Source organism: Oryza glaberrima, chromosome 5, assembly GCF_000147395.1.
Source record: "Oryza glaberrima chromosome 5, OglaRS2, whole genome shotgun sequence".
NCBI classification, from domain to species: Eukaryota; Viridiplantae; Streptophyta; class Magnoliopsida; order Poales; family Poaceae; genus Oryza; species Oryza glaberrima.
In genome coordinates, this window is record NC_068330.1 from 24,786,727 (window position 1) to 24,798,324 (window position 11,598).

The 11,598-nt window shown below is 44.5% G+C and overlaps 1 protein-coding gene and 1 pseudogene across 1 annotated transcript; one reads left to right on the top strand and one right to left on the bottom strand.

The window, feature by feature from the left end:
- Nucleotides 1-1,403: 1,403 nt before the first annotated feature.
- On the top strand, nt 1,404-8,878 carry LOC127773521 (uncharacterized). Its single transcript, XM_052299603.1, has 10 exons — nt 1,404-1,811; nt 3,760-3,803; nt 4,051-4,165; nt 4,256-4,331; nt 4,756-5,387; nt 5,996-6,281; nt 6,368-6,638; nt 7,009-7,164; nt 7,402-7,902; nt 8,346-8,878. The coding sequence occupies exons 1-10, from the start codon at nt 1,616-1,618 to the stop codon at nt 8,628-8,630; spliced, it is 2,562 nt and encodes an 853-aa protein (XP_052155563.1). The 5' UTR covers nt 1,404-1,615; the 3' UTR covers nt 8,631-8,878.
- Nucleotides 8,879-8,988: 110 nt separating this feature from the next.
- Nucleotides 8,989-10,074, bottom strand: LOC127773522 (uncharacterized; annotated as a pseudogene).
- Nucleotides 10,075-11,598: the final 1,524 nt, after the last annotated feature.

The following is an 11,598-nucleotide window of genomic DNA, read 5'->3' on the forward strand; positions in this document are numbered from 1 at the left end:
TGTCTTGTGCACATGGCACTATTCTGGGTGGCTGCAGGCTACAACGTAAACGTAACCCAGGCGTCTGAACAGGTACGCTACCTAGTTACTCACCGCACTTGGTTTCTATAATAAACAATATGGTGGACATAGATGCCATTTATACTCATGAAAATCAACAAATTTATTTCTTAATACATTATAGTTTGCCTTTTTTAGTTAAACTATGGAAAAACACTCGTGCATTGCAACGGGTGAAGACTATTTTGATATTAGTAAAAGTATATGTTTTTTTTTAATTTTGATAGCACTTATGTCTAATTTGGAACTCTTATTAAGATATGCTGTATGCATGCTTTCTTATGCCCTGTCAAGAATTATGAAGCAATTAGGAGTCTGTCTCTCGTCCCGAGTTAGCATGCGAGTATTTTTTAAATGATTTCTTATACAACTCCTTATGTATTTCAAAAAATGGATGAACCTAGAAACCGACTCAAATACGTATAGACGACGTACCAAAATATCGGTGAAAACATCTTCAATTTTTACAACAACTAATTTTTTAAAATCTTATTATTGTTACGGTTTAGTTAGGATAAAATTCACTGTAGGAATTCGCTTGGATATTTTTTTTTAGAAAATCATGAGCTGCAATTAGGAGTTCGACTTTCATCTCAAGTTAGCATGCGAGTTCTTTTAAAGAGATTTCTTATACGACTCTTTTTTATTTCCAGAAGCAAACAAACTTAAAATCCGACTCAAATATAGATATGTATTTCCAAAAGCGAACGAACTTAAAAACCAACTCAAACACGAATGACGTATCAAAATAGAATCTTGCATAGCTCGATCAATTTAGGGGTAGCACTGATTAAGTTTTTTTTTCTCTTCAGATTTTAATACTTATTGTCTTGATTTAGTTTTTTTATTCACGAGGCTACAAATGTTGGGTCTGTCCGGCAATCGGTCATGCGGCTACAGCTGTTGCAGCCTCTAGCTATCTTGTACACATGGCACTATTCTGGGTGGCTGCGGGCTACAACGCAGCCATAACCCAGGTGTCTGAACAGGACCGCAACCTACTTACTCACCACACTTGGTTTCTATAACAAACAATATGATGGGCATAGATACCATTTATACCCATAAAAAATCAACAAGTTTATTTCTTAATACGTTATTATAGTTTACATTTTTTTATAAATATATAATTCACAAAATAGAAGTTATCCAAAAATACATATTAATACAGAGTCCATGAGTAAATTTGCAGATTTGGAGGTGACCTTATCAAGGCAAATTTCAGTTTTTGTGTAAGTTACTGCTAAACACGGAAGGAAAAAGTAAAGCCCCCACTATTTATTCCTCCTCCACAATCCATCCATCCATCCAACCCCAGCTATATAAAGCTCGGCGCAGCGGAGGGAGGGGAGGAAGGGTTTTGGAATTAGAAGCCGCCGTTGCGTGGGAGAGCAAAGTGGAAGCAGCCGAAACCGAAGCTAGCCGCCGCCGCCGCCTTCGCCTCCGCCGCGCCGCGCCGCACCACTCGCCCCCAAGGTCCCTAGGGGTTTCCCGCGCGCGGAGTGTGGGGAGGAGGAGGAGGAGGAGGCGGGGGGGGATCTCTCCGGCGGCGAGGATGACCGGCGGCGGCGCGGGGGGAGGAGGAGGAGGAGGGAAGGGGGGCGCGGCGGCGGGCCCCGTCCCGGCGGCGTCGAGGAAGCTGGTGCAGAGCCTGAAGGAGATCGTGAACCGCCCGGAGGCGGAGATCTACGCGGCGCTGCGCGATTGCGGCATGGACCCCGACGAGGCGGTCAGCCGCCTCCTCTCCCAAGGTCTCCGCCCCCTCTCTCTCTTGCGCGCCCTCTCCCACCCCGCGATTTCGCGCTTGTTTCGATGCCCCCTCGCGGATTCTTCCCTGATGCGCCCGCGCCTCGAGTTCTCGTCGCCGTTAGGGTTCTAGAAGATTCTTACAACCGCGTGCCCCTCTTTCCGATTGGGGCGATTCGTTACTTGCCGCGCTCTGAGCGTGCGCACCACGGATGGGATGAGTGGGAAGGATGCGCCTATTATTTTTTCTTCATGAGAGTCCTGCCGATTTGTCATGATTTATCCGTTTATGATTGTAGCATTTGATAGATTTGGCCCTTTGGGGTTCGTTGAATCCGTTGTACATTTGTAGGGTTTCTGTTTAGGGTCCCTGCTAAATGTTAACAGTGGCTAGCGTTTTCCTATTCTGGAGTAGGGGTTAGGTCGATCCTGCTTGTTATTTATAGGAATCGATCTCCTTTTGTTTCTTGTCTTTCGGTTGTAGGAAGGAGTTGAGATTTTTGGGAGGAAGGTCAAACAGATGAATACTGAACTTTTTTCTGAACTTTGAAAGAAACAGCTATATCTTTGGTAGGATTATGTAGGATAGAAGGAGTGGAACGAGTTCATGACTTGAGATTTGCTGTTTGGATCAATTTACTGACCTGTCTAGGTAAATACACCATGCTAAAGTTAGTTGTTGGATTGGAAAAGAGATGGTTGTGGTAATTTTAGTTACCAGGCTTGAAAAGAGTGGAATCTTTAGATTGGGAAAGGAGATGGAACCTCTGGCTTCTCATATTGGCTATGTTTGAAAAGTGGGAACACATTACTGTTGCTTCCAAAATGGCTATTTGCATTACAATACTTGTGAAATTAGGACTTGCTGTTTCTGCAGGGTGGTGGTTGAGTTTTGTGTTCATTCTCGGGGACAGTTCGATAGGTGTTTTAGTGCCTTCGTTTTTGCTCTTGTCGCTCTTTCCTGTGTCCTATCTTTTCATAATTTATAAAGAAGAATGTGTGCATCTCTGATTGTTCTATAGAAACATTCCATCATCAGTTTTTAGGATGTGTTGACAATAATAACATATGGACATGGGGGGAAGTGTAACTATCATATGTATATGATGAAAGGGGCTATTAGATGATATTTACTGAATTTCATTGGTCATATAGTGGTAGTAAGCAAGAAACTCAGGTCCACCTTTAGCTTATTTATATCGTAGTGTGCCATTTGAACTCGTGGCTTTATTTCTGTAGGATAAGTTTCTGAGCTTGCAGTGATTTGTGGCATTAGTCTTGGGCTCTTCTCTTTGCAAGGAGGCTTTTTATTAATTGAAACTCCATGCATTTTCTTTGATCTGGGAAGTTGAAGAAAGATTAACTGTCAGACATAGTTGGTAGCCTATCTTGGTTTGACTTTTACAACATGTTACAAGAGGCATTGTGTATTTGTGTTATAACTTTCCTGAACACTGTTAGTCTCCTACTCCCCTTGACTCCTTGGTAATCTATTGCTGCTAAGTTTATGAGGGATGATGGATGAGCCAGGAGTGGGAATTGCCACCTTAATATACCTCATCTGTGTAGCATGTGAAAGTCATAATACAGCTTCCTGAAATGGCATAGAGGTGTCATTTGGGTTTTATGACTACTTTCTTGTTCAGAGTTTATATGCTGTACTGTTACCACATTGAATATCTTATTTTCTGCACACATACTTAATGAATGTTCGAGGAGGCAAGTGTTAGGTTGTTTTGTCATCCTTTTCTAAATTTCTTCTCATATTGTCATGCCAATTTTATTTTTGTTCAACATTATTTTTTGTATGCCTTTGTTGATCATATCATCCAGTTATTTTTAGTCAGTTTAAACTGTGATCTGACAATGCACCCCAAGATAAATCAGTTATATTTATTTCAGTTGCTCTTGCAGTTATGTTAAAATTGATATCTTATGTACCGCTTTTTTCAGATACTTTTCAAGAGGTAAAGAGCAAGCGCGATAAGAAAAAAGAGGTGTGCCCCACATCTTGCATTGCTCGCCTTATTTTTTGACCAGCACTCAGCTTTGATTCGGTTGCCCTATATTTATTTTCATCATCAATAGCATAAAGAAAACATTTTATTCATGTAACAATTAGTTTTTGTCTGATTCCCCTGCGTCTAAATTAAGCATATGGAACTAATCTTTTGGAGTTTTGGTTATTTTGAAAATTCTCTAGCCTTGATGAACTTACCATTATAGTCATGGGCACTTTCATAGGTTAAAGAGATTCCTGAGCCAAGATCTCGAGCGGCAAGTAATGCTGCCAGTCGAGGTGTAAGAGGCGGTGCAGATCGAGGCGGGCGAAACAGTTCTTTTCACTCTAGCTCCATTGGTAATAGGAAAAACCACCATCAGTATCTTCAAGGTTTATCATTGGTTGTAATTTCTTTTCACATTTTTTTTTGTTCATTTCAATATTCAGACAATGTGGCTTCAAGGTCAATCTCAGGGCCTGGTATGACATCAACCAATTCCACTCAGAAGCAAACAATTCCAAGGTAAGAGAGCTTCCCTTTTGTTGCATATATTTTAAGAAGGGCTTGTACAGCAGGTCTGCCTTTTTAGAAGGCATACCATTTTTCTAGTTGTCTTTTCTCTGGAGCCTTTATCTGTTTGCATTTGATATGATCCTTTTGCATTATTGTTGATTCTGCTGCTATGTGTAAAATTTCATGCAAACAGCATAGGTTTTTTTACAAACAATTCTCTTGTTAGATGACTATGACTCAATAGTTCATATAGTTACATATAATTGTTATCTGAGACTATCGTTTGTAATGTTGTGTTAGATTCAAATGAACCATATGGAATATGGATGAACTTGGATGATGCATACTACAAATTTTATCTGATGCGTTGATGATTTCATAACGCCTTCTTATTTCACTCTGGGGAATTCATGCTCTTTTTTATCTGCTGTAGTTCCTTGGTAAACAAAAGTGTGGTTGCTGATGGACCGTCGGTACCTGCACAATCGTCATCTGGGTTTCAGCACGGTTGGTCTGGGACACCAGGTCAGTTGTCAATGGCCGATATTGTGAAAATGGGCAGGCCTCAGGTAAAGCAGTCCTCTAGCAAGCCTGCGGTTACTGCAGACAAAGGATATACTGGACAATACCCATCTTTGCCCAGTACTGTAAACCAGAATTTGAAACAATCTGCTAGCACAGTTTCACCAACAAATCCTGACCAGGGGTTACATTCTGCTCAAGATTCTATTCATCCCAAGGTTCACAACCACTCAGCAGCTGTCAACAAGCAGGCATATGATAATGATTGGCTTCCACAGGACGAGCCACCACCAGGAAATCAATCAGCCTTGCCTGAGACATCCGGTGACCAATCATTATATGAGTCATCGCTACAGTCATCTACACTGGTTGCTGGTGTGATTAACCCCCATGAAAATTCTCATTTGGATGAGAACAGATCAGCTGCATTTTCTTCCGAGAGACACTTGGAACATCATGGAGGCGATTCTGAATATGATGATGGACTGTTGCAAGAATCGAGTACCTATCTGCCTCAGAAGAATTCTCATTCAGAAGATGAAGGTGAGTGTAGATATGAGTTTATGAATTTGCTTAACTTTAGCATCTCCATATTCTGTCCTGCCGGAATAACCTGGATCTTTGGTGTTATGAGCTTATTGCATTCGTTAGCATTGGAAAAGGCAGCAGACAATTTATTAGTAAATACTTTTGGTATTCCTTCCAGAATGCCATTGATACTTGCGTAGGTGTGAGATGCAACTTACACCCTGTAATTGACGTTATCAATTCCTATGTTAATCTGGGTATGTTGAATGCATCTCTGTTATGATAGGGTTTAGGGAGGCAGTTGTTGCAACTGGCAAGTAATCAACTTTACTGAACAAAATTGATATATGATGGTTCCTGCATCTTTTTAGTAGTAGAATACCAGTCTTCAGATTTCTGATGTCATGCTGTTACTTTCTTGATGAATAATGAACTTTAGACTGTCGTTATCCAGTATTAAAAGTTCTGTAAGGCAACAACAGGTCATGCAGTTTATTGTGAATAGGTTTTACAGCATATGTTCCTTTCTGGTTGCTTGTTCTTTTCCTGGGCGCTGTTGCATTCTGGCTTTGGCTGTGCATGACCTGCATGTGAATACTGATTTCCCTTTACTATTCTTGCAGTTGAGGGCTCCAATTCTGATGTAGCATTAGCCACTGAAAACTTCCAGGGTCTAAGCCTACATAATGAAGAGTTAGTTGCAACAAAATTAGCTGAAGATAACCCTGCAGTTATAATTCCTGATCACCTGCAAGTTACCGGCTCAGACTGTGTCACTTTGAGCTTTGGCAGTTTTGAATCTGGAGCATTTTCTGGGCTTCTCCCTGTTCCATCAAGGAGCGCTGATGATAACAATGTGGAGTTGCCTGTTATAGAGGAATCTGTACCTCTAGATCAAATTGATTCAAGGTTAATTAAGTTTGTTCCTGCCGTCTTTATTTCACTCCACATATTGCTTGTGACATGACTGGAATGCCATTTTTTTAATCTTGCAGAGATCAAGACTATTATGATAGTGCCGCAGTTAATTCGTCAGGAAATGAGAACCTTGATACTATCATAGGAACTAACATGGAGAACATTGATGTACCTTCTGTTTCACAGCCTGATGTCCTGAGACAGGAAGTGCTTGATCATTCTGGTCTTCAATATAACCTACCATCTGATTCAAGTGCTGCATATGCAAACACTACACAGCCAAGTACAATGGAGTCCTCACAAGGAAACAACCAGGCGCACACTCTTTCCCATCTTTCAAACTTACTGGTAAATTGTTTTCTTTTTCCTATAATCTTCACTTTTCATCATTCATGCTGAATTGCTAACAGTACTAAGTAGCTTTAGCCAAACTATGATCTTGCTACATACAGTAAGATAACTAGTTTTACCTTGATTGGAAAAGAGCCAAATAAAAAGGAATGGAGTGCTTGCCATATAGACCCATTCTTTTGCTCATAACTCTTGTCTCAAGATATTGACCGCAGATGTAAATCATTGCTTCATTCTGGAATGTCCAGAATAACATTGGGAGCTGGTCTTTCTGGATACCAGTTTTTCTGTCTTCTGCATATGCATGTTATTCAAGTCAGCTAATTGTGCTCCTGCATAATTCTTATTGAACTCGTTTATTCCCCAGCAAGCAAATTCATTACACAACAGCCTATTGGGGTCAAACATTGCACCTCTTCGGGACTTGGACTTCAGTTTATCACCTTTGCTAGCAGCACAATCAATGACAAAATATAACTCAGCTGCACCAACTACTACTGGACCAGCAATCTCCATGCAAGAGGTAATTTAACTACGCTGGTTCACTTTCTCATGGTGTTTTCTCTGGATTCATATTTCATAGAAGTATAACTTTAGGAAGAAAAAGGCTCCACATCCTTTCTTTATTTGAAAGATGAATTTACAAGGGTGTGATGGTGTTGGAATTTTTTATTTTGTGTGCATATACAGTTAATCATTCAGCGACAAGTAATCTCTAGTTCTCTAATTTTCTTCACACACATGTACATATTTGTTTCAGACTCTGAAGCCAGGAGTTTTCTCCAACGCTCAATCTACCCAAAATCTTCCAAGTACTAGTATAGCAACGGGGCCTCCTCTCCCTCAGCAATTAGTCCACCCTTACTCTCAGCCTACTGTACCACTGGCGCCTTTTGCGAATATGATTGGTTATCCGTATTTGGCACAGAACTACCCTGCTGCTTACCTACCATCAGCTGCCTTCCAGCAAGCATACTCGAGTAATGGACCATTCCATCAGTCTGCTGCTGCTGCTGTACCAGGAGCTATGAAGTACAATATGAATGTGCCGCAATTCAAGAACAACCTATCGGCTACAAGCTTACAACAGCAACCTTCTTCAGTGATCTCTGGTTATGGAGGCTTTGGAAGCTCTAGTAATCTTCCTGGAAATTTCACTCTTAATCAGAATGCTGCCTCTGCATCAACAAATCTTGGGTTTGACGAAGCATTGAGCAGCACGCCATACAAAGATCCCAGCCAATATATGGCCCTCCAGCAGGTAACAATTGCAAGCAGCCCTTGTGTTTCTTTGGTAATTTATATGCTATATAATAATTCTGATAGGCACGGCTCGGTTCGAAGGTTTTGGATGAGTGCTTGGCTTACCGGAAAAAACACTTAATTATCATATAATTAATTAAGTACTCCATTTATTATTACAAATTTGAAAAATGGATTTATTTGTATTTTCTAAGAAACTTCTATATAGAATATGCTTTTTCAAAAATCATACTCCCTCCATTTCATATTACAAGTTACTTTGGGTTTGTTCTACGTCAAACCTATTCAAGTTTGACCGAGTTTATAGAATAATATAGAAACATTTCTTACACATACACTATTAAAAAACAGTCAATGATGGATTTAATGAAAGTAGTAGTAGCTATATAATCTGAAAAGAATGGGACATTAGTCACAAGTTACTTTGGGTATTCCTTTCAGGGTGACAATTCTGCAATGTGGCTTCATGGTGCTGGTTCAAGAGCAACGTCGGCGCTTCCACCGAGTCACTTCTATGGCTTCCAGGGACAGAGTCAGCAGGGTGGCTTTCGTCAGGCGCAGCAACCGCAGCAGCACTCGCAATTCGGTGGCCATGGGTATCCAGCTTTCTACCATTCTCAAAGCCAAGAGCACCACCAGAACCCGGCCGAGGGAGGCCTGAACGGTTTCCAGAATGCCCAATCACAGCCGTCTCACCAGGGGTGGCAGCAGCACACCGGCTACTGAGGCCTTTACCCTTTGTTATAGTTGGGGTTAAGTTGCTTGCCGACCATGGCGTGCGTGTATCCTGACCAGCTGCAGGGTTTAAGCAGCTCGGACTAGCTGAGCCTGTGCCTCGAGCGCTGAGGATGGAGGGTCCACGCCATTCAACCAACAGTTTCGAGAGTGTTTTTAACATGTTCGCGTGTGTTCGTCAGACAAGAATGATTTGTGCTTTGTTTTGATAGCCGAGTTATTATATGTGCCCAAGTGCAGTCTTCCTTGTAACTCTTCTTGAGACCTAACAGGTCACCGTTCTGATTTCTAAGATTAGTATCTATCATCTTGACCTTTGCTGATGCTACTTTCTGATTATCACTTCTGGAGCTGCGTCGATGCTTTGGCTTTTGCTATTGCGGCAACGCGTTCGGTGCTGCTGCCGGCGGTGGCTGCTGCTGCTGGGCGGCGGTGTTGGCGATCACGAAGTGCAGAGCACTGTTGGGGTCTGGCCGGAACGCCCACACGGCGACGTCGTCCTTCACCTGGACGCCGCGGTCGACGAGCCTTGTGGTTTCTTTTTGCCGGATTATGGTGTGGCAATTGGAGAGCCTCCTGGTCAACTCCATGGCCATCACGTCGAGCGGGGATGCACGGTAGACGACCACGCGCACGGCGAGCCCGGGGCTCTTCTCCCCCTTCTCCCTCGGCTTTGGTTCTGGCGATTTCTTTTTCTTGTGCAAGAACTCCTCCACCAGCTTGGCGGCCTCGCGCTCCGCCGCTGAGAGGAGCGGACGGAGGCGGAGGCTGGCGGCGGCTTGCGGGATGAGGAAGCGGCTCTTCTGCGCCGACAGGTCGGAAGCCTCCACTCGCTTCCTGCAGATGAAGTGCAGCGGCAGGTCGCCGCGTAGGCCTAGTAGCGGCAGCAGCTCGCCGCGTATCCACGCCGGCGGCGGGGGAGCGGCATCGTCATCATCGTCGTCATCGTCTACTCTTTGCGGCACGGCGGCGCGAGGGACGTGCGCCGCCACCGCCTGCAACGGGACGGCGTCGATGGGCTCCGGGCTCCGCTGCAATCGGTGCAGCCGCGTCGATGAGCATGGGCTCCCCCGCGGCGGACACTTCCGCCGTGGTACCGGATGCGCTCGTGGAATTTCCAACGGCGGCGGCGCTGTTCGAGGTCGTTATCGTCGTCGTCTGGGGGGCTAATTGGGCGGCAGCGTCGCCGGGGCTGACGGACGACGGCGAGAGCGACAAGAAGCCAGGAGCCACCTCTTCCCTGAACCTCGCGAGCGACGTCGTGACAGTCGCCCACGACTGCACCTTCTTTGCGTCCTTACGCGCTACTATCGAACTCTTTCGCTTCATAGCGGTGAGCTACTAATAATTTAACTTGGGTTTAATCTCCTCTAATCCCAAACTATTTTTTTTATAATGGCCAATCAAAGAGTAATTACAGTTCCGATTCGACTTAGGCTCGCGTCTTTTCCGACTTGTAGTCGGATGCTGCGTCCGTGCTATGTTCTGTTTGAGCCCGGCTAGTCGTGGAACTGGCCCATGGGCAAGGCGGACACAGCGGCGGGAGGGACGTGCGCCGCCACCGCCTGCACCGAGACGGGGTCGACGGGCTCCGCCGCGTCGACGAGCATGGGCTCCACCGCGGCGGGCGGCGGGCGGCAGGCACTCCTTCCGCCACGCTGCCGGACGCGCTCGAGGAAATTCCGACGGCGGCGGCGTTGTTCGAGGTCATCGTCGCCGTCTTGGGGGCTAATTGGGCGGCATCGCGGGGGCTAACGCTAACGGACGGCGGCGAGAGCGACAGGAGCCACCTCTTTGGGGTCCGTGCTAGTCGACACAGGCACACAGCCCACGACAGGAAATCAGAATAGCTCGTCAATGGGGTCGCCGCCGCCACCACGCTGCTGCGCAGTCCTAACGTCGCGCCCACCATGGTTGGCAGTTGCTCGACCGGCGGCTATTCGGTAATCGCCGGTCGCTATCGTGCCCGTGTCGTGCCTTTTCTAGGCGATGTCGTGCTGAGTCGTCGCTAGTCGTTACATGCGCTTGTCGTTGTCGTGTTGGCACGTTGGCCCGGATAGCAGCCCAAACACGACATGGCTAGACGACCCATATCTAAATGGGCTGTGTTATTCCTAGCCCGTTAACTGTACATGCGTCGTGCTCCAGCAGGCACGGAGAGACCGAGCATAGTTGACAACCTATTAGTGCAAAGGAACTTCGCTGTCAGTTATGTGAACAAAGATCTTTTTTTTTTATGAAATGCTTGTTAAACCCAAGCATTTAGCACTATCAGAAAGCTCCTCTTACCTTTGCTAAAAGTAATTAGTCCGCAGTCACTTTCATCGCCCAGGATTCCGCTTAACAAAAGGAAGCAAGCTGCAATGGCGTGTGAAGAGTTTCTCAAAGATGATAAGTTTGTGGGCGACAAAGAGAGAGATAAGTCAAGGGCTAAGGAACAGCTAGTTAGGTTGAGTGCTTGGCAATTGACAGTTTGACATTATTCGTAGCCTCTGCTTGTCTGCAATAAGCCAATAACAACAGCATCATGAGAGAAAAAAATTACCATTCCAACGAACACAGCGAAAAACAGCATGCAAGAGAGCGTTTCCTTTAAGCAAACTGTGAAGTTGACATTGTGCAATAGAGACTGAATCTGATCCAGCCCTTCAAAACTGATATGTCTAACTTGATGTTAGTCGTTGAGAATTGAGATAATCAGTTGTTCATAGTTTTTATATGCATACGAAAGATGCCCAGAGCAGCTACAAGTTGACTTCCTCGAGCCTTTCTTTTTCATAATTCATTATGTAATTACTCGTAAAATTGTTCAGCTGGTGACATGCGATGCACAATTAAGAAAACCATGAGACCACTTCTCCTCCTAGGCTTTTTCTAGTTAGCTATATAAGAATATTCAGAGACAGCGAAACTGCTATGATCTGTACATCTTATCTCCTCCTCTTTCTGAGACGAATAA